Genomic DNA, 24,315 nt, shown 5'->3' on the forward strand with positions numbered 1-24,315 from the left:
ATATATATATATATATATATATATATATATATATATATATATGAATACTACATAAATGAAAAACAACCAGATAGCATATTAATGAATACAACTGTTTTAATGAATGCTTCCAAGAAATATGAGCAATGGCAAATTACGCAAAGAAACAGCAGTATGTAAATAAGTAAGGGTCTAAGAATGATATTTTACCTTATGGTCCCTCTTACTGTTATGCAGATAACTGCTGAAAGATGGAAAATGCTCTTACTTTTTAATTCTGATCGTTCATGCTATTCTGTTTTGGTCACCTTCCACGCGATTACTCTGTGTTTTTGTTACTCAAGCTATCGCCTTCGTGTGCTGACAAACGAATCATACAAACGAATCATTCAGTTTATTAGAAAACTATGGAACAGCCTTTTTTATTATGAATGCTGATCTTGGACAGTTTAAAGAAGCGTTTGGTGCCACCCTAAAGATCCAAGTAGTTACGCCTTCACTTATCATACAGTACTTCTATATACTAGGCACAAGCGATATACCGCTAGTCCATCTTTTACTTAAGTAATAATAATAATAATAATAATAATAATAATAATAATAATAATAATAATAATAATAATAATAATAATAATAATAATAATAATAATAATAATAATAATAATAATAATAATAATAATAATAATGTCTTTATTTTCACATTCTAGTTTACGATGGGTATTGAATTAATATATTTATAAAATTGCATTTTGATTAATTATCACAAGTAGGAATCGTTTTAATGGACGAGGTTGCAGTTTGGTTTGGACAAACAAAATGTAAGAAAAGCATCTGTAAATCTGGAATTACAACTCCTGTTGTTTATAGTTATTACTATTGTAATAAAGAAATGTCCAGTGACAACCAATGACATTTTACTTTCTGCCTTTGAGCACATGATTTTTTTCAAACTAACAAACGAAGAGGCTAGCTTCGGTCGTCATAGCAAGCATACAAGCGAAAAATGCACAGAAAACTTAATCCAGGGTTATGAAAAAAGATTCTGTATTTTGGAGGGTTGTTCCTCCGTCAATAAAATCTGGAGTCAGTTTCGTCTGCAATATTTCCGTTGTATATCAGGTCCACAATAATATTCAGTAGTGAGTTATGTTGATTTTATAAAAACATAATTCACCTCCGAATATTATTGTGGACCTGATATACAGCATATCCCGTTCTCGATCTAGAGGAGAAAGACCTACTAATATTTCCGTTTTTAGAACTTAGGAGAAGTAGGCTAACAGTCTATTATCAGGTTTGCTTTTGATTATTCGTTCAGACCTATGGATTGTTATCTACAGACACCACTTTCATACTAACTTATGCCACCCCACAAAAATACAAACAAGGTAACTAATATTATAAAAAGAGCATTTTCCTCTCATACAGCGTTCTAGCAATGAGCAAATTGGTGCTCACATAATTCTGGCTTTGAAAAAAAATAGAGAGAGAGAGAGAGAGAGAGAGAGAGAGAGAGAGAGAGAGAGAGAGAGAGAGAGAGAATAATCTACACCGGAGAAAAGCGATAGATCCTTTTCTGAAAAGAAGAAATATTACAAGCACCAAGGAACTCAAAAGAAAGAAAAAAAGAGCATTGCCGGTACAAAATTACACATTATATTAAAATGATTAAACCGAACATATAAAGTCCTTAAGACGTGTGTATCTCTTCCTGATATTCAAGAAGAAGAAGAGAGAAAGCCACACTGACATCAGCTGACGTCGCATGAACTGTAATTAGACGCACGGTGTAATTGTCACCAGACTTCTTTTGATATTTATGACATACACGTGATGCAAGTGTCTGACATCTTTAGGTCTTTCACAAGAAGAAGAAAAATTGCCGTATTGGCACGAGGACCGGAAAACGATACTTGATCACTACTAGACGATATTTCTGAGTATTTGGGAAAATATGTCCGTGATTCATCAAAATGACTCGGCGATCATTATAAAGAATATATATTACTGCACGCTCAAAAATAAACAAATGGATTTACTTCCTGTACAGCGGAGACAGACGGAATCTTACAAGTGTGTTGGAAATATACTGATAATAATAATAATGATACTATCTTTTTTGAGAGAGAGAGAGAGAGAGAGAGAGAGAGAGAGAGAGAGAGAGAGAGAGATTATAATACCTGATAGCCTATTGATATCAAATAGCTTTCACCCCTTAATAAGAAATGAAGATAGTTCAGTTGTCTTTTACTATATTGTTTTTCATAATATATGCCCTGCACAGCATATATGTTTACATACATTCATATATATATATATATATGTGTGTATATATAATTTTTATATATACACATATATACATACATATGTATATACAATATATATATATATATATATATATATATATATATATTATATATATATATATATATATATATATATATATATATATATATATATATATATATATATATATATATATATATATATATATATATATATATATATATATCCAAGTAGCATACTAGGTTTGATAAATTACTCATACCAAATACTTTTTATTCGTGAAAAAAGTTATGTTCTTGTCAGGAATGAAAAGGTTTACCACTGCGCTGACAGCGTACATAGAAGAGCTTAATATGAATAATGCATTGACTAATGTAATTCCGAACATGACATTTAGCTAATTCATTCCCATTAAATAAGAACACAAGCTTAAGTAAAAGCAAAACTAGCTGTATTTGTTTTAAATAAAGTGATGATTTAAAATGATTTTAACTGAGTAAAACCAAACGAATTTTTACGATATACATATATATATACATATATTTAATATATATGTATATGTATACATATATATATACACACATATAATATATATATATATACACATACACATACACACATATATATATATATATATATATATATATAATATATATATATATATTTTCTCTAATCATTTTAACTAAGTAAAACAAGCGAATTTTTAGGAGGTAAATATATATGTATATAAATATATATATGTACATATATATATATATATATATATATATATATATATATATATATATATATATATATATATATATATATATATATATATATACTGTACATATTCAACTGTTCATCTATTCTATCTATTTATTATTGATCTGTTTATCATTAAACCTAGGTTATACCCGCACACAGAATATTACTAAACTAAATTTTTATCTTGCCTGAATTTAGGTATTTGCTATTACATTGCCTTTCACGTATCGAGAGATCATATTGCCTCGCGGTTACCAGGTGTCTCCCATATTCTTTCGCAACCTTCTACTCTTTGTTGTCCTGCTCTTGTCTGAATAAAGTCGCAATGTTTCCACGCACATGCCAAAATGAACGTACAGTATAATCCCTAGGTTGTTTGTGCTTATGCAGGAACTTCTGTTTGTAAATAATTATAGGTAAAATTCCAGGTAATGATTCTTTCGCGTTGTTAAAACTGAATCAGTCTTTCGCGGTGTTAAAACTGAATGGGCTTGAATCAGTCTCTTTCAGAAGCGAATGGGCGATTTTTTGGATTCAATTTTTGCAAAAATACGAAATAACGTCACTACCGTGAAAGGAAATATCAATGAGGATTCAGACGTTTTGCTAAAATCAGCGACTGGGCAAAAATACTCATCAAGACTTGGCTATTGTCTCATGACATCTGCTTTTGTAGCTGGATCAAGCTTTCTTCTAGCTGGGTCATACTTTTTTAGCTGCGTCAAGCCTTTTAGTTGGATCACGCTTTTTTAGCTTTTTTAGCTGGATTAAGTTTTTTTTAGCTGGGTGAAGCTGTTTAGCTGTATAAAAAACTTTTTTGCCGGATCAAGATTTTTTATCTGGATCAAGCTTTTTAGCCAAACGAAGCTTTTTATCTGGATCAAGCTTTTTTCTAGCTGGATCAAGCTTTTACCTAGATCAAACCTTTTTAGTTGGATCAAGTTTCTTTAGCTGAATCAAGCTTTTTATATGGATCGAGCTTTTTAGCTGTATCAAGCCTCTTTGCAGGAACAAGATTTTTTTATCTGGATCAAGATTTTTTTAAACTGGCTCAAGCTTTTTTTTTAGCTGGATCAAGCTTTTAGCTGCATCAAGCCTTTTCGCCGGATCAAGATTTTTATCTGGATCGAGTTTTTTAGCTGGATCAAGCTTTTAGCTGAATCAAGTCTTTTAGCTGGATCAAGGCTTTTAGTAACAAGACAAGAGGGAATGGAATGCCATAGGAAAAACTATTACTAGAGGAGACTGAGATTTGCAAAGAGTTTAACATCTGTAAAAGCTTTGCGTGATGCATATATATATATATATATATATATATATATATATATATATATATACATATATATATAAAATATATATATATATATATATATATATATATATATATATATATATATATATATATATATATATATATATATATATATATATATATATATATATATATATATATATATGTTCAGGAAATTTTTTAGCTTGTAGGATTTTGAAAGGGGTTAAAGACAGACGCTGGCAGGCCAACAAATCTAATGTTTTGGTGTTGTTAAATACAGAAGGGTATTTTAGAAAACGTCTATTGGAATGATCAATAGCTGATGCTGTTCTAACGAGTAAAATAAAATATTTACTCAGTCTTTGATATTCTCCACTGCCTTTCCATATTCGTACGGTAGAGACTGCAAACCCATAAGCATTATAATCCGAAAAACAAACTCTCAGATTCGTATCATCGGTTGTCCGTAAACTCGCAAAATGATAATGAGTAAAGCGTGAAGCAGAAAGCTGCCCTTTGAAATTATTTAAAACTAATCTGCTTACAGAAATTGTTCATGTTGCTGAAAGAAATGAATGAAGTAAAAAAAGTTATGGAAGTAAGTTGACTTTTGCGGCTAAGATTTATTGGATTAAATTCTGTTTTTAGAAATCAGACTCTGGATCTGAATATAACTTTCATGTAAAGATCCTTCGTAATCTGTTTCTTGAATTTTAATGGACATCTTCCCATTGAGCATTACGTGGAGTCGTTATTCGAAAGAAACTTTGTATTTTGTCTCTCAAAGAAGACACGGAAACTAATTCCTTCTTAACCCGAATTGCATCGTTTTGTTGATTACTAATTTAACCTGTTTGAGATTAATGTTCATAGAATACTTATCACATGATGTTCTGAAAATTCGATAAAGCACAAACTTAAGTAATGTCCATTCACAAATGATTTAGTTTACAAAGAATCCCATTAATGTTAAGCAGTTAGCACTTTACTCATGTTTGGGAAGATGTCACGCGTTGTATACCGGAAGTTTTAAACGACAAAATAAGTTACTTATTATCGACTCAGTGTACAGCTAAACCCCTAGGCAGCTATAACTTTCAGAAGACATAATGTTCCCTTTTTTATACTAATTGCAACAGATAGAATTTTCTGGTATACCAAAGGATATAGAGGAATCTTAGCGATATACACACACACACACATGTATATGTATATATATATATATATATATATATATATATATATATATATATAATATATATATAAATAATATATATAATATAAAATATAGGACAAACACGTAAAGAATTCAATGAAGAATAAAAACAATAAATACTGTGTATATAGAATTCAATGCAAGAACTAGGCAATATATATATATATATATATATATATATATATATATATATATATATATATATATATATATATATATATATTGCCTAGTACTTTGCACTGAATTCTTTACGTGTTTGCCCTTGGTTTTTTATATTACGCTTATTCGATATATACTGTATATATATATATATATATATATATATATATATATATATATATATATATATATATATATATATATATATATATATATATATATATATATATATATATATATACATACATACATATGCGTGTGGTGTGTGTACATATCGCTAAGATTCCTCTATTTCCTTTGGTATACCAGGAAATTCTATCTGCTGAAATAAGTATAAAAAAGGGAATATTATGTCTTCTGGAAGATATGGCTGCCTAGGGGTTTAGCTGTACAGTATGTTAATAATAAGTAACTTATTTTATCGTTTAAAACCTCCGGTATACAACGCGTTACGTTTTCCTAAACATGAGTAAACTGCCAACTGCTTAACATTAATAGGATTCTTTGTATAATAAATTATTTGTGAAAGGACATTACTCAAGTTTGTGCTTTATCGAATTTTCAGAACATCTTGTCCTATGAACATCAATTTCAAACAGGTTACAGTAATCAATAAAAGAATGCAATTCGGTTAAGAAGGAACTAGTTTCCGTGTCTTCTTTGAGAGACAAAATACAAAATTTCTTTCGAATAACGACTCCACGTAATGCTCAATGGGAAGATGGCCATTAAAATTCAAGACTGATGAGTAAGTCCTTCAATTAAAAAAAAAAAAGCAAATTCTTTATTCAACGAAGATCTAATCTGGAGTTCCTTGTTCTTTTAGGGAAAATTCTATTGAACTCTAGTTTTTTAAAATCTTTACAGAATAAGATATCATTGGAATCTAACATGTATTTAATGTGTTTTTTACCATTTTCTTGGACATTATATGTATATATGTGTACATATATGTGTGTACATATATATATATATGCATACATATATATGTATATATATATATATATATATATATATATATATATATATATATATATATATATATATATATATATATATATATATATATATATATATATATATATATATATATATATATATATATATATATATATATATACTAAGAAAATGATAAACACATTAAATATATGTTAGATTCTAATGATATCTTATTCTGTAAAGATTAAAAAACTAGAGTTCAATAGAATTTTCCCAAAAAGAACGGGGAACTCCGGATTAGATTTCCGTTGAATAATGGATTTGCTATTTTTTTTAATTAAAGGCCTTACTCATCTGTCATTTCCAGATTTTTTCTTAATTTTAATTTTTCTTCAATTGTTTATCTTTCCTGATATTTATTTTATACATACTATATATATATATATATATATATATATATATATATATATATATATATATATATATATATATATATTATAAACCCAACTGACAATTATGCTAACAAATATACCTTATATTTCCTTGAGTTAAAGCACACTGGCTTTATTATTATTATTATCATTATTATTATTATAGTACTGAGATGCAGACACATCCTTTAGATGCAACCAATATGCCCTGAACTTGCCTAAGAAAGACGAACGAGTGAAACTTAATAGATATCATTCATGATAAGAAGATAAATGAAAAAGAGAGTTGTAAGATGCTAAAAATATCTAAATGAAAAAATCTAAAAAGCTGAGCAAGCATGCGACTGAAAAATGTCATTCTCTTCAAGCAAAGCAATGCACGACAAAGCAACGAACTATCGTCATTTGTCAGCAAACAATGCACTAACGAGCGCTCGGCCAATTCCTCTGCTGTCGACGCTTTCAAAATAAATATATAAACAATGCCATAAAGAAGAGAAGTAAACATCCAATCACTGAAAAACGTTTTTAAAGGCTTCGCTACAAATTCATAATTGTTATTGCTGCCGAGTCAAGAAGAGAAATGTGTTCGCCGTAACAGGAAATGTTTGCATTCCGTTTTTTAGTTTTCTGTAAAAGAAAACTATTGAGATGGCTTTGTCTGTCCGCCCTCTGATCTTAAAAACTACTGAGACTAGAGGGCTGAAAATTGGTATGTTGATCATCCACCTGCCAATCATCAAACATACCAAATTGCAGCCCCCTAGCCTTAGTAGTTTTTAGTTTGTTTAAGGTTAAAGTTAGCAATGATCGTGCGTCTGGCAACGCTATAGGACAGGCCACCACCGGACCGTAGCTGAAAGTTTCATGGGCCGCGGCTCATACAGCAGTATACGCTGTACAGAAAACTCAATTGCGTCGAAGAATCTTCGGCGCATTTTTTACCTGATTTTTGTTTAACTTACCCAAAAGGAGAGTCGCAATGTGAGCCATGATGGATATCAGTTAATCCCTCAGAATCTTCTATTAAACTTTCTTGTTTCTCCAGTTACCTCTGAATATTTTCTTTCTTGATTTTCTGTATCTTTCCTTGCACTTCGATGCTTCATTCACCAAGTCTCTTAACTATTTGTCTTTTTTAAAAATTTCTAATTCACTTTTAGTTACTGTCATTTATACATATATGTATGCGTGTTCATAATGCCTAGGTATATACTTAAACAGTTAATCTTATGAATCAATGGGCGCACTACAAACGCTTATTTTCTTATGCAATTATAAATTGTACGCATGCATGTCCACGAAAACTTTTTAATAAATTAGGCTATGAAAATTACTATAAAAATTTATATATACATATACAGAGAGAGAGAGAGAGAGAGAGAGAGAGAGAGAGAGAGAGAGAGAGAGAGAGAGAGAGAGAGAATCATCTATTGTAGTGTCCCTACAAAAATTGAAAGACATATTCTTGCTATGAAGTATTTAATACATAACTAACAATTTAAAATCAGTTGTGCTATAATGAAAATAAACCTCTAATTGTTTGCAACAACATCGCACTCTATTTTGTGTTATTAGAAATATTCCAAAGTATATAACAGAAATTCTATAAAGAACTAAAAAAAAATTAGGATTCACGTTTATCATAAAAAATTTTACGCAGCACAACATTAAGTGACTCTAAAATGAACAGTCTTAATTACAACAAAGCGAAACGAAACTTTTTAACGGCGCTTTTCATCAAGTTTCATGTTCCTGCCTTCGATCCCAGTCACGGATTCTCTTCTGTTCACATTACCACAGGGATATGTTCACTATATGACAAACAGCGTATCACTGAGTCTTAGCACTTTGGTGAAGCCACTATCTCGAGTATACTACAAGTCCCTCTCAGCCAGTAGGAAGGGACGATGGTCTCCTCCAATCACCTGCGAGGCGAGGGGACCGCTCAGCCAATCACGTGCCGGCGCCGACAGCAATGAATGGAGTGCCAAACACGAGAGTTCAACGCGATAAACTCTACGGGAAACGCGCGTTACCTTTTATGAAAAATACGTCAGGTTTTTTTTTTTTTTTTTTTTTATTCTGGCGCGGGTGGGGATGGGGGAGGCCGTTAGGGGACAAGAGAGAAAGAGAGAGGGGAGGGGAAGGGTGGATGAGAGAATAATTTTTGATTTTCAAAGAAAGAGCTGTTAATGAAAAACCTAAATATAATGTATGAATTCATGCTAGTAGTAAGTCCTTTGGATGCTTCCATTAAATCACTACGGACGAAACTGCTTTGTGATAATGATAACATCAGATTATGGGAAAGGAAAAGAGGTTGAAGAAAGGTACGGATATGAATATCTCTGAAAACAATGATGAAATCAAAAATGAATATTTCCTTAAATAACCTGATTCATTTTTTCCCAATTCTGTTTTCTCTAATTTTGTTCTGAAAGGCTCTTGTATATATATATATTTTTCTATATATATATATATATATATATATATATATATATATATATATATATATATATATATATATATATATATATATATATATATATATATATATATATATATATATATATATATATATATATATATATATATATATATATAGCCCAAGATGTAATCACAGGACTTCTGTGGGTTGTATGAGAAAGTTACTCAAAGTGAGAATAGATTCTCACAGGGGCGTAAGTTTGAGAACGGGCAGTAGATTAGAAAATCCCGAACAATAAAATATTAGGAACCATTCTAAGTTATGTAAAACATATATTGATGATAAGAACTTTACAATTATAGGTCAAGTACATAATGAAAACGACCTAACAATCTGGGAGTCCATTATGATAAAAAAAGATAGTTCCATCTTTAAATACACAATCCTCCTCTGTTCAGCTGTTTATCGCCTAAGGTGCGTTGTTTGTTCTTAAGAAAATCTTTCAGTCACGTGACTGCTCGTCCTCTGCGAGGATAAGGTACAGAAAGGCCTTACTTTTTTAGTGTTTTAAGTAATTTTACTGTTTTCAGAATCTTACAGATTTTTTGTACATATTTTTAATGTTAAGTATAATTTCCTGTTTTAAGATGTTCATAACTTATTTTCAAGTTTTCTACATGCTGATGTTCATTAATTTTTTATTAAATGTTGCGTAATTTTAATGGAATATGCAGTGCTCGGTTTTAAAGTTCGTTTGTATCTTTATTATAGCCTTGAGGATGCAACTGTGAGTCGTGAAACGTTGGCAAAATAAATGCATCTGAGTAGGATGCCTTTCCCTATGATTCCCCTGACCAGATGCACCTAGAGCTGCAGCTCCGTCTTCTAAGGATATATATATATATATATATATATATATATATATATATATATATATATATATATATATATATATATATATATATATATGAATATATATATATATATAAATATATATATATATATATATAATATATATAAATATATATATATATATATATAAATATAAATATATATATATATATATATATATATATATATATATATATATATATATATATATATATTATATAATATACATATAATATATATATATAATATACATATAATGTATATATATACACACATTTATACATACACACACACATATATATATATATATATATATATATATATTAAAAACACCACAGTCTGCTCCAATAATGTCTAAAAAAAATTTTACTTTTCTAGAACAATTTTGCAGGCAAAGAGATTCTTTACACAAGCAGTAGGTGCCAAGAACATGATCTCATTCTTGAAAGGAGAGAGAGAGAGAGAGAGAGAGAGAGAGAGAGAGAGAGAGAGAGAGAGAGAGACCCCAGTGGCAATATGGATAACAGCTATTTTGACGTTAGGACAAGTTATTGTAAAATGATCAAATATAATGTTATTTAAAGGCATTTAATGAAAATACGATTCGGGATTAAAGTTAGTTGCAACAAATCTAAAATTTCTGCAGGTATTTTTACGGAAAATTAAGTATTATATATACCAGCTCCTGACTATATGTATATATATATATTTATATAATTTATATATATATATATATATATATATATATATATATATATATATATATATATATATGTGTGTGTGTGTGTGTGTGTGTGTACATGTATATAAATATGTATATATATGATGAACGAATACATACATATATATATATATATATATATATATATATATATATATATACATATACATATATATATATATATATATATAATATATATATATATATATATATATATATATATATATATATATATATATATATATATATATATATATATATATATATATATATATATATATATACATACACACACATATATGTTATATGTTTGTACGCCTGTGTGTGTGGTATGCGTGTGTGTTTGTAAAACAGTTGGTGATATTGAATAAAAAGGACGTTACCAGTAGAGCAGAACCAGTAACACTAATAGCAGGGACGTTAATAGCAATACGGTCTAGGAGACCGTTACAAGAAATACCAAGCAGGCTGATATAAAAATCTCCGTTTCCAGCAACAAGAAGAAGCCTCAGTTTCTAGAGAGATTCAGTGATCTAGATGATACTTTCTAGTTATCTCAAGCCAGTTAACTATTTATTTATCAATGGTTTATTTATTTGTTTAAATTACTTTTCTTTTTATTATTTTGTTTATTGTAAGTTAATTGTTTGCAAATTCATTACCTGATATTTTTTAATATATATAATATATATATATATATATATATATATATATATATATATATATATATATATATATATATATATATATATATATATATATATATATATATATATATATATATATATATACTGTATATATATACATATATTAACTTAAAAAATATCCGGTAATGAATTTGCACACAATTAATTTATAGTAGACAAATTAAAAAGAAAATTAATGCAAGCAAATACATAAACCAATAATTCAATAAATAATGGGAAAATATTTAGTCCATTTGCATTTGCTATAGCGCAACCAAAGGTTTGAGATAATTCATTATAGGATCATTTGCCACCCAACGTGAGATAAATATTATGTGTCACCTAGGTCAATGCTTCTCTCTAGAAACTGAGGCTTTTCGTTGTTGTTGGAAGCAAAGAATTTGATATTATTCTACTTGGTATTTCTGGTAACTCTCTCCTACCTGGTATTGATTGTAAAGTTTCCGCAATTGGTGATAATATTAATGTCCTTTTACTTGACATCACTAAGTATTTTACACTTGCATACACACACTTACACTTACACTCACACACACCCACACGCACACGAACACGGACACACATACACACACACACGCACATACCGGGTGTTTCGAAATTAGAGCCCCCCTCCACAGAACAAATGGAAAGTTATGAAGTTTTCTGCTATAGCCTATCTCCAAGTACATTATTTTAAGTTTCTATTAAACTATTTTTCATTTTACATTTCTTGTATTTCCAGACTCTTGTATTTTCAGACATGGCTAACGACTCGGAGGAAATCAGATGGATTGACCGAATCCGGGCTATAACCTTCAGAGAGGCCAGGGATGCTGGCGCATCCTTCATTTCACGTTCTGGGTAGCTAAATACATTAAAAGAGATGAATCCTTTGTTAAAAGAAACTGGAACAAAATCTATATGACTGTCATCGTGAAAAGAGTGAGAATCTTAGAAGGCCTGAAGTCCTTTCTCAGGAGTCAAAAGACATCATAGCTGAGGCAGTGGGTAGACCAAGAAAGTCTTTTATGTGTTGGCGCTTGAACTAGAAACAAAAAAGGGAAAGAAGAGAAGTTATAGTGCTGTATATCGTGAGTTGAAAAAATCTGGTATCAAGCCGTTTCATGTTATCAGCAAGCCTAACATCACTCAGCAACAGAGAGAAGACAGTGCATGGTTTTGTGGTTCATTTCTTAAAGATTGGGATGAAGCTGATTATCTCCATGTTGCTGCATCAGATAAATTCTTCGTTTACACAGTCAGGAAGCCAAATCATAAAAATGATGTCATTTGGCCTGCAAAATTGGATGATATCAGCGATGACATGTGCTATCGCCAAGTTGTGAAATTTCCTGAATGTTTGGGAATTTTTCTCTGTTTCACAGCAAAATGGTTAATGTGGATCATCAAAGAAATGGAATGGCAAATACTTCAGAGAAACTGTGCTTACTGGTGGAGTATTTCCTTTCTTCAAAGATCTTGAAAATGTGTTATCTGTTGAAGAAGTCACATTTTTGCATGATAAGGCACCATGTTTCAAGGCTCTTCAGACACAGGAGCTGCTTTGAAACAGTGTATCGATTTCTTCTCGTCAAGTGAATTTCCAGGGAGCTCCCCTGACCTTAATGTATGTGAAAACATTGGTAGTATCTTTAAGGATTGTGTTGAAGCGTGCACAGTGAACTATGATAGTATACCAAGCCTTGACGACCTGCAAAGAGAGGTGACCGAAGTGCTCAGGGAAATGGAGTTTGAGTCTCAGCTTTTTTGAGATTTGCTGAAATCGTACCCCTCAAGAATGGAGGCTGTGGTACAGGCAGATGGAGGCCACACAAAATATTAAATACTCAGAGAGAAACTTAAATAAATAGCTGTTCTGAATTACTTTTGTTTTTGTCCATATCAATTGTAGTTTATGCTGTAGAGGTGGGGGCCTCTAATTTGAAACACCCTATATATATATATATATATATATATATATATATATATATACATATATATATATATATATATATATATATATATATATATATATATATATATATATATATATATATATATATATATATATATATATATATATATATATATATATATATATATATATATATAGGGTGTTTGCAAATACATACATATATATATATATATATATATATATATATATATATATATATATATATATATATATATATATATATATATATAAACACTAAGCTACAAGTGTTTAATATCCAATTCGCGCCACGAGAATATCACAGAAGGGAATTATAAGTGGTAAATGGTTTGGTACAGTCATGCTGAAACCTGAGGCAACATTCTTTTTGTATCGTCCAAAATCTCACTCAACGTAACGTTGCCAAGTAGTGTTAAAATCTTGGCTTTAACAAAAGTATAATTGCATATGCGAATATTTGCTAGTAGGCCATAATTTTTGAAGTGGTTAAGAAATATAACTTAAATAATTTTATGTTTATGAAATTCCAAATATTCCTCTATTAAATATAAAATAAATGTTTTCAAGATAATTTCATTGTCGCTACTCACTGTAGACCTACACCAGTTCATATCGGTGGATGCATTCTACTTTTTTATTTACTTATTTACATTTTTTCAGCTTTGAGGCATAAAAACAATCAAACTGCACTATTTCAGATTTTATGGCTGCGTTGGAAGCAATATTAATGTTATGACAAATTTTTTCATTTTTCTAATTAACATTTGAACTAGGTGTGATGATGAATTTTTTTTGTCAAATGCATCGGCTATGAGTGAACAAAAGTTTTGAAAATGTTTCGTACCGAAATTTGGCTACGCATGATATTTTCTTACCGTTTTGAAATATATGACAAATTTCACTCGTATGGCCTTATTGTATGAAATAATCGTGTTTTCGCATTGAAATAACAGATTAATAAGGGGCATGTTAGTTGCCAGTTCGTGAATTTTGAACGAAATCCTATGCAATCATGTATCACTTAAGAGCATAGCTATACCTACAGTACATGACTCCAACACCCGACAAAACGAGCCAACCGAATGGTTTTGAATGTCTACTGGAAATCGTTGTTTCTTACACTCCTGGTGTTCGAGTCACTTAGGTACCAAACCATTTATCACTTATAATTCCCCTTCGGTGATATCCTCGAAGTAGCACGAATTGGATATTAAACGACATTAGTAGCTTAATGTTTATAAGTAAAATATCATGGTGAAGTGATAAAAATTCATATATATATATATATATATATAGTATATATATATATATATATATATATATATATATATATATATATATATATATATATATATATATATATATAGATAGATAGATAGATAGATAGATAGATAGACAGATAGATAGATGTATAAATTACATTTGCTTTTCTCGAAAATGAACTGTATATTCTTCATAAAACTGTTGCACAAGTGCACAGCATGTTTTGTTGCTCCACTAGAATTCATGCATACAATAATGATAATACAACGGTAATAATTCCTGGTGATAAGGCATTGCGTTTAATGAGAAAAATACTTTATTTCAATATTTCTCAGACCAGCGCTATAAGTATGAAACAGGAGGCACAGAATTACTTGTATTGCACCAATCAAATATGAGCAGTCTTTTAACAATGAATGCATTTGGCTGACTGGTGTCGACCCCGTTATTATCTTTATTAATTGTTGGAGTTATTGCACACAGTACAATAGGAATTATGAGAACTGTGCGTTTCCTGATGGAGGATAAGGATGAAGAAGACTTGATGAGGCTGAGAACTCAAAGTGAACCTGAGACAGAGACTACACTTGACGAGGAGACCGAAATGAGTAAAATGTCATCGTATAACAGAAAATATACGGAAGGAGATGGTAAAGAGGAACAGGACGAGCTGATGAGAGACCATTTATTGTTGGAAGAAGTGAATGGAGAAGGACCTTTTTTGAGGAAAAACAAAAGGTACTCTTCGTCCCAGGATGAAGAGGAATTCTTGGAATTAGTGACAGCTGCAATGAACAATCCAGACGATATTGAATTCCCTAGGGCATCCTTGTTGAATAATTTGAAGCGTCGGTACCTTTATGAGATGGTCCTCGTATTCAAGGACAAACTGAAAAAGGCAGGGCAGGAAAATAGCAGATTGAAAAGAGAGCTGGAAAATCAACAAGCGAAGCTCTCTACCAACCGTGATGATGCGGAGGAAGGACAGGATTCTGTCTCTGCAGGTCTAAAAAAGGACGTGAACAATGACTGGAAGAATGATTGGAATGAAAACCTGGTTAAATGTGACATCTTTCAATTAACCAAAGGACGTGTACCGTTCCGCTGCTGGGTAGACGACCCGTGGCCCTCGGGAAGAGTGCAAAGGGTTCTAAGTACGAAGGAGACGAGAAGAAAATTGCCCACCATATTTGAGGAGGAGGAAGGAAAACCAACAAAACAACCCTCTGCAGAACTTTTCGGGAGAAAAACATGGAGTTTTGACCCCAAGGAAGATGAAGGAACCGAAAAAGTTGCCCGTAACAGCCGGACGACTCATGAGAAACTTAACTTTCTAGAAGACCTGTTTTTGTTTCCCTTCTTCAGTTTTCCTTTCGGCAATTTAACACAAGACACTCCACGGCCCGACTATTTACTATAGCAGAGTCGAAGCCCCAGCAGAACCTGCCTGAGAGAATTGGTTGATGTGGCACCACAGAAATATTCAACTTTGACCATGGAGGAAAAGGAAGAACTTTTTAGAGAAATTCATTTCCTAAATACTACTCATCAAGGCCATGAACTATTGAGGTGTTGGTAAATTTTTAGAAAGAGGAACCAGCCCAAAATGACATGAAAATATGTTTTTCTAGGTGATTTTGATGTGTTTTGCACGAATATCACCTTCATTTTCCTCGGAAATTAACGGTTTTAGACTTTACTCGGAGCACCTACAGTTTCCCGGGCCCACTCGACCGCCGACCGAAATCGGCGGAAGAACACCAAAACCAACATGTCGTCCTGTTTATGTGTGCTGTCAGTAAGGCCGTGGCGGAACGGCGCTTCGCGCCTTATCCGCATATTTAAAGATTCTTGGCAAGCACGACATTTTCTGGCAAGAGGTAATGTTTGCTGCGCGCAGCTAGCCACAGGGGTTACAGTAAGGCCGTGGTATGGAACGGCGCCGCGCCTTATCCACATATTTAAAGATTCTTGGCAAGCACGACATGTTGGTTTTGGTGTTCTTCCGCCGATTTCGGTCGATGGTCGAGTGGGCCTGGGAAACTGTAGGTGCTCCGAGTAAAGTCTAAAACCGTTAATTTCCGAGGAAAATGAAGGTGATATTCGTGCAAAAGACATCAAAATCACCTAGAAAAACATATTTTCATGTCATTTTGGGCTGGTTCCTCTTTCTAAAATAATACCGAGGTGTTTGCCAAATCCAAGCAAAGAAGAAGCTAGGGCCGCCTACGAAACCTTTATGAAGACGTGGATTTCTAAATATGGAAGTTTTGCTTTCCACAACAAAGAAGGTTTTGAAGGAACAGCTACTGCCTTCGCGAACGTTACTGGGCTTATCTATTATTCATTTCTTCTGACGAGGACCGAGATTTCATTCGAGAGTACATGCAGCATGGATTCGCACGAACAGTAGCCGAGGCATGGGGTATGTTGAGGAAATACGAGAGTGAAATGAAAGACAGTTCGTGGAAAAGGCAAACAGGGATATCTTCAAGGCAGTAGCAAAATTGAGCCTACTGTGGATACGAGGCCGAAACCGTCGTCAGTGAGACAACAATGCACTTCAGACATGAAAGTTCCTATGTCTCTGCACCATGATACTAATAAAGGGCTCCACAATGCATGGCTTCCCTCGACAGCCTTATTCGGACGGAACTGTTATCCATTTACAAAACTAAGTTCTAGGGGAACTCAAACAAATGTCCCAGCAAAGAATCAATCAACCCAGTTCCATCTGGCAGATTTCTTGTAACGAAGGAACTAGGAGAGAAAGAAGACAGGGACAGGGAGGAAATGGACAGGGACGGAGACACAAGAATGAATGTCGTTGATGCCTACTGCCCGAACATGGAAAGATGTAACAGCGCAGGCGATGATGACTGGAGTACTCCAGGCACCCGAGGGGAGCCACAGCCCAACCTAAGGCACCCCAACTGTTACTAGTGGGAAAAATAAAAAAGTATAAAAAAATTTTCAAAAACGTATCAATTTCCTTCAAAAAAAAAGTATCCAAAATTTATTCACTATCTTAATAAAAGAAATTGCGACATTTCTGATATTAATAGTATACTTGTACATTGACATTTAACTTGAAGTTTCTTCACCATTCGTCTGGCAATGGAGAACATGTCTTAATTCTGTTTTGCACTTGGAACATCTTTTCTGTTTAACGTTTCACTGAATGATTCCTCTTGACTACTGAGTGCTGAAAAGTTTTTTACTTCGCCACAAAAAAGTGCAATAATGAACATGAACACTGAGTTTCAGTAGTTTAATAAACTGCATATTGAAAACTTTAACTTATCTTCAGTGTACCAAGAGAGTGATACTGAAATATATAGTGGTATCTTAATAACTTTTACTGACTACAATCACCAAAAATAAATAAACTTAACATACAAAGGCAACCTCTGGAGGGGCGTAAAACCCCGAAAGTTAATGCCTTTGTAAAAAAAATAAGTTCAAAAAACAAAGGCAACCTCTGGTGGGGAGTAAAACCCCGAAAGTTAATGCCTTTGTAAAAAACAAAATCAAAACACAAAGGCAACCTCTGGCGGGGCGTAAAACCGCGAAAGTCAATGCCTTTGTAAAAAAACAAACTCAAAACACAAAGGCAACCTCTGGCGGGCCTAAAACCGCGAAAGTTAATGCCTTTATAAAAAAATAAACTGAAAACACAAAGGCAACCTCTGGCGTGGCGTAAAACCGCGAAAGTTAATGCCTTTATAAAAGAATAAACTCAAAATACAAAGGCAACCTCTGAAGGGGCGTAAAACTGCGAAAGTTAACGCCTTTGTAGAAGAATAAACTCAAATTGCAAAGACAACCTCTGGCGGGGAATAAAACAGCGAAAGTTAATACCTTTGTAAAGGAAAAAACTCAAAATATAAAGGCAACCTCTAGTGGGGCGTAAAACCGCGAGAGTTAATACCTTTTTAAAAGAATAAACTCAAAATACTGAGGCAACCTCTGGCGGGGAGTAAGAAAGCTTAAGTTAATGCCTTTGTAAAAGAATAAACTCAAAATACAAAGGCAACATCTGGCGGGGAGTAAAACCCCGAAAGTTAATGGCTTTGTAAAAGAATAAACTCAAAATACGAAGGCAACCTCTGGCTGTGCGTTAAACCGCGAAAGTTAATGTCTCTGTAAAAGAATAAATTAAAAATATGAAGGCAACCTCTGGTGTGGCGTAAAACCCCGAATGTTAATGTCTTTGTAAAAGAGTAAATACAAAATACCAAAGGCAACCTCTGGCGGGGCGTAAAACCACGAAAGTTAATGTCTTTGTAAAAGAGTTAATACAAAATACAAAGGCAACCTCTGGCGGGGCGTAAAACCGCGAAAGTTAATGTCTTTGTAAAATAATAAATTCAAAATACGAAGGCAATCTCTGGCGGGGCGTAAAACCTCGAAAGTTAATGCCTTTGTAAAAAAGTAAATTAAAAATACGAAGGCAACCTCTGGCACGGCATAAAACCGCGAAAGTTAATGCCTTTGTAAAAGAATAAATTCAAAATATGAAGGCAACCTCTGGCGGGGCGTAAACTCTCGGAGGTTAATGCCTTTGTAAAAGAATAAACTCGAAATACAAAGGCAACCTCTGGCGGGGCAAAAAAAAACCGAAAGTTAATGCCTTTGTAAAAGAATAAACTCAAAATACAAAGGCAACCTCTGGCAGGGCGTAAAAAAGCGAAAGTTAATGCCTTTGTAAAAGAATAAACTCAAAATACAAAGGCAAGCTCTGGCGGGGTGTAAATCCGAGAAAGTTAATGCCTTTGTAAAAGATTAAACTCAAAATACAAAGGCAACCTCTGGTGGGCCATAAAACCACGGAAGTTAATGCCTTTGTAAAAAAGTAAACTCAAAATACAAAGGCAACCTGTGACGGGGCATAAAACCGCGGAAGTTAATACCTTTGTAAAAGAATAAACTCAAAATACAAAGGCAACCTCTGGCGGGGCGTAAAACTGCGACATTTAATACCTTTGTAAAAAAACAAACTCAAAATACAAAGGCAACCTCTAGCAGGGTATAAGACCCTGAAAGTTAATGCCTTTGTAAAAGAATAAACTCAAAATACAAAGGCAACCTCTGACGGGGCATAAAACCACAAAAGTTAATACCTTTGTAAAAGAATAAACTCAAAATACAAAGGCAACCTCTGGTGGGGCATAAAACCGCGAAAGTTAATGCCTTTGTAAAAAAGTAAACTCAAAGTACAAAGGCAACCTCTGACAGGGCATAAAACTGCGAAAGTTAACACCTTTGTAAAAAAATAAACTCAAAATACAAAGGCAACCTCTGGCGGGGCGTAAAACCTCGGAGGTTAATGCCTTTGTAAATGAATAAACTCGAAATACAAAGGCAACCTCTGGCGGGGCGTAAAACCCCGAAAGTTAATGCCTTTGTAAAAGAATAAACTCAAAATACAAAGGCAACCTCTGGCGGGGCATAAAACCACAAAAGTTAATCCCTTTGTAAAAGAATAAACTCAAAATACAAAGGCAACCCCTGGCGGGGCATAAAACCGCGAAAATTAATGCCTTTGTAAAGGAATAAACTCAAAATGCAAAGGCAACTTCTGGCAGGGCGTAAAACTGCGAAAGTTGATCCCTTTGTAAAAGAATAAACTCAAAATACAAATGCAACCTCTGGTGGGGCGTAAAATCGCGAAAGATAATGCCTTTATAAAAAAATAAACTCAAAATACAAAGGCAACCTCTGGCAGGGCGTAAAAACGCAAAAGTTAATACCTTTGTAAAAAAATAAATTCAAAATACAAAGGCAACCTCTGGCAGGGCGTAAAACCGCAAAAGATAATGCCTTTGTAAAAAAACAAACTCAAAATACAAAGGCAACCTCTGACGGGGTGTAAAACCATGAAAGTTAATACCTTTGTAAAAAAATAAACTCAAAATACAAAGGCAACCTTTGGCGGGGCGTAAAACCGCAAAAATTAATGCCGTTGTAAAAAAGTAAACTCAAAATACACAGGCAACCTCTGGCGGGCGTAAAACTGTAAAACTTAATACCTTTGTAAAAAAACAAACTCAAAATACAAAGGCAACCTCTAGCAGGGTATAAGACCCTGAAAGTTAATGCCTTTGTTAAAAGAATAAACTCAAAATACTCAGACAACTTCTGGCGGGACGTAAAACCGCAAAAGTTAATCCCTTTGTAAAAAAATGACTCAAAAAACAAAGGCAACCTCTGATGGGACATAAAACCGCGAAAGTTAATACGTTTGTAAAGAATAAACTCAAAATACAAAGGCAACCTCTGGCGGGGCATAAAACCGCAAAAGTTAATAGCTTTGTAAAAAAATAAACTCAAAATACAAAGGCAACCTCTGGCAGGGCGTAAAACTGCGAAAGATAATGCCTTTGTAAAAAAACAAACTCAAAATACAAAGGCAACCTCTGGCAAGGTATAAAACCTCAAAAGTTAATGTCTTTGTAAAAGAATAAACTTAAAATACAAAGGCAACCTCTGACAGGACGTAAAACCGTGAAAGTTAATACCTTTGTAAAAAAATAAACTCAAAATACAAAGGCAACCTTTGGCGGGGTGTAAAACCGCGAAAATTAATGCCGTTGTAAAAAAGTAAACTCAAAATACAAAGGCAACCTCTGGTGGGCGTAAAACTGTAAAAGTTAGTACCTTTGTAAAAAAACAAACTCAAAATACAAAGGCAACCTCTAGCAGGGTATAAGACCCTGAAAGTTAATGTCTTTGTAAAAGAATAAACTCAACATACAAAGACAACTTCTGGCGGGATGTAAAACCGCAAAAGTTAATCCCTTTGTAAAATAATGACTCAAAAAACAAAGGCAACCTCTGACGGGGCATAAAACCGCGAAAGTTAATACGTTTGTAAAAGAATAAACTCAAAATACAAAGGCAACCTCTGGCGGGGCATAAAACCGCAAAAGTTAATACCTTTGTAAAAAAGTAACCTCAAAATACAAAGGCAACCTCTGACAGGGCATAAAACCGCGAAAGTTAATGCCTTTGTAAAAAAGTAAACTCAAAATACAAAGGCAACCTCTGGCGGGGCGTAAAACCACTAAAGTTAATGTCTTTGTACAAGAATAACCTCAAAATACAAAGGCAACCTCTGGTGGGGCGTAAAACCGCGAAAGTTAATACCTTTGTAAAAGAATAAACTCAAAATACAAAGGCAACTTCTGGCGGGGCGTAAAACCGCGAAAGTTAATGCCTTTGTAAAAAAGTAAACTCAAAATACAAAGGCAACCTCTGACAGGGCATAAAACTGCGAAAGTTAATGCCTTTGTAAAAGAATACATTCAAAATACAAAGGGAACCTCTGGCAGGGCGTAAAACCGCGAAAGTTAATACTTTTGTAAAAAAACAAACTCAAAATACAAAGGCAACCTCTGGTGGGGCGTAAAACCGCGAAAGTTAATGCCTTTGTTAAAGAATAAACTCAAAATACAAAGGCAACCTCTGGTGGGGCGTAAAACCGCGAAAGTTAATGCCTTTGTTAAAGAATAAACTCAAAATACAAACGCAACCTCTGGCGGGGCGTAAAACCGCGAAAGTTAATACCTTTGTTAAAGAATAAACTCAAGATACAAAGGCAACCTTTGGCGGGGCGTAAAACCGTGAAAGTCAATGCCTTTGTAAAAAAACAAACTCAAAATACGAAGGCAACCTCTAACGCGGCATAAAACCGCGAAAGTTAATGTTTGTAAAAAAAAATAAGTTCAAATAACAAAGGCAACCTTTGGCGAGGCGTAAAACCGCGTAAGTTAATGCCTTTGTAAAAATATAAACGCAAAATACAAAGTCAACCTTTGGTGGGGAGCAAAACTGCAAAAGTTAATGCCTTTGTAAAAAAAAAAAAAAATACAAATGCAACGTATGGCGGAGCGTAAAACCCCTTCAATTGATACCTTTGAAAAAAAGGTGGAAAATACAAAGGTAACCTCCGGTGATGCGCAAGACCCCATAAGTTAATTTCCTTAAAAAAAAAAAAAAAAAAAAAAATGAAAAATGCAAAGGCAACCTTTGGCGCATCTTAAAACCCAGTAAAACTCCATAAGTTAATACCTTTAAAGAAAAATACATGCAAAATACAAAGACAACCCCTGGAGGGGCATACATCCCTATCAGTTAATTTCCTTTGAGAAAAAAAAATAAATACAAAATAGAAAGGTTACCTCTAGTATGGCGTAAAACCCCGTAAGTTAATGCCTTTGATAAAATAAATGCAAAATACCAGGGCAACCCCTGGTGAGGCATAAAACGCAAAATACAAAGACAGCCTGTGGTGGAGCGTAAAACCCCACAAAATGATGCCTTTGAAAAAAGAATTAAAAAATACAAAGGCAACTGCTAGTGGCGTGTAAAACCCCGTGAGTAATTTCCTTTAAAAAAAATAAATGCAAAATACAAAGGCAAATTCTGGTGGGGCGTAAGATCCCGTAAGTTAATTTCCTTGGAAAAAAAAAAAAATACAAAATACAAGGGTAACCTTTGGTAGATTGTAAAACCCCTAAAGTTAATTCCTTTGCTGAAAAAAAATAAATGCAAAATACAAAGGCAAGCTCTGGTGGAGTGTAAAACCCCATAAATTGATGTCTTTGAAAAAAAATGCAAAATATAAATGCAACCTCTGGTGTATCATAAAACCCTGTAAGTTAATTTTCTTTAACATAAATGCAAAATACCAAGGCAACCTCCGGGACGGCTTAAAACCCAGTAAGTTAACGCTTTTGTAAAAAGAAATAAGAATATATAAAGAAAATACAAAGGCAGCCTCCGACTTTGTGTAAAACTCTGGAAGTTAATGACTTTGTAACAAAAAAAATAAGTTGAAAATATTTACTGGTAATCTCCGGCGTGGCATAAAACCCATCAAGTTGATGCCTTTTTAAAGGAAAGGAATGGAAATAAAAAAAAAAGCAAAGACATCCTCTTCAATGGTGAAAAACCCAGAAAGTTAATGCCTTTAAAAAAAGAAGAAATAAAAGAAAAAATACAAAGGTAACCTCTGGTCTGACATAAAATTACGTACTTCTATGGTCCTCTCACCTAACTGGAATGCCCTTCAAAGTGAGATTTTATTTCTGGTTAACTTCTTTAAAGGTAACTGTTTTCCACCCAGGCTTGTCTATTAGTAGTTCAGTTACCAAATCAACAATTTTCTATAAAACAAAGTTTTAACAGCACAAAAAATGAAATTTTTATGTACGCTTCCCATATATCCATGACCTAACTTTTCAAGAGATTTACTCAAATTGTTCAGGAACATTGCCCAGCCATTAAAGCCAACTTAATCCCCCCCAAAAATTCTCTTACTATTGTCTCTTTGTT

At 32.9% G+C, this 24,315-nt stretch overlaps 1 protein-coding gene across 3 annotated transcripts in view; it reads right to left on the reverse strand.

The window, feature by feature from the left end:
- The window catches only part of LOC136826299 (protein APCDD1-like), a 205,208-nt gene that overhangs the window by 175,258 nt on the left and 5,635 nt on the right, over positions 1–24,315 (reverse strand). Inside the window, exons 1-2 of one of the 3 annotated variants that reach the window (XM_067083525.1) lie at positions 8,829–8,904; positions 7,996–8,234 (exon numbers count right to left, since the gene is read on the reverse strand). The exons of 1 other annotated variant lie outside the window; for it this stretch is intronic. In XM_067083525.1, coding sequence (XP_066939626.1) covers positions 7,996–8,023 — 28 coding nt within the window. In that variant the 5' untranslated portion in view covers positions 8,024–8,234; positions 8,829–8,904. Of the gene's footprint in view, positions 1–7,995; positions 8,235–8,751; positions 8,905–24,315 lie in introns of those variants that run through there. One more of the 3 variants, XM_067083526.1, reaches the window with a different exon arrangement.

Source organism: Macrobrachium rosenbergii, chromosome 40, assembly GCF_040412425.1.
Source record: "Macrobrachium rosenbergii isolate ZJJX-2024 chromosome 40, ASM4041242v1, whole genome shotgun sequence".
In the NCBI taxonomy this organism is placed as follows: Eukaryota; Metazoa; Arthropoda; class Malacostraca; order Decapoda; family Palaemonidae; genus Macrobrachium; species Macrobrachium rosenbergii.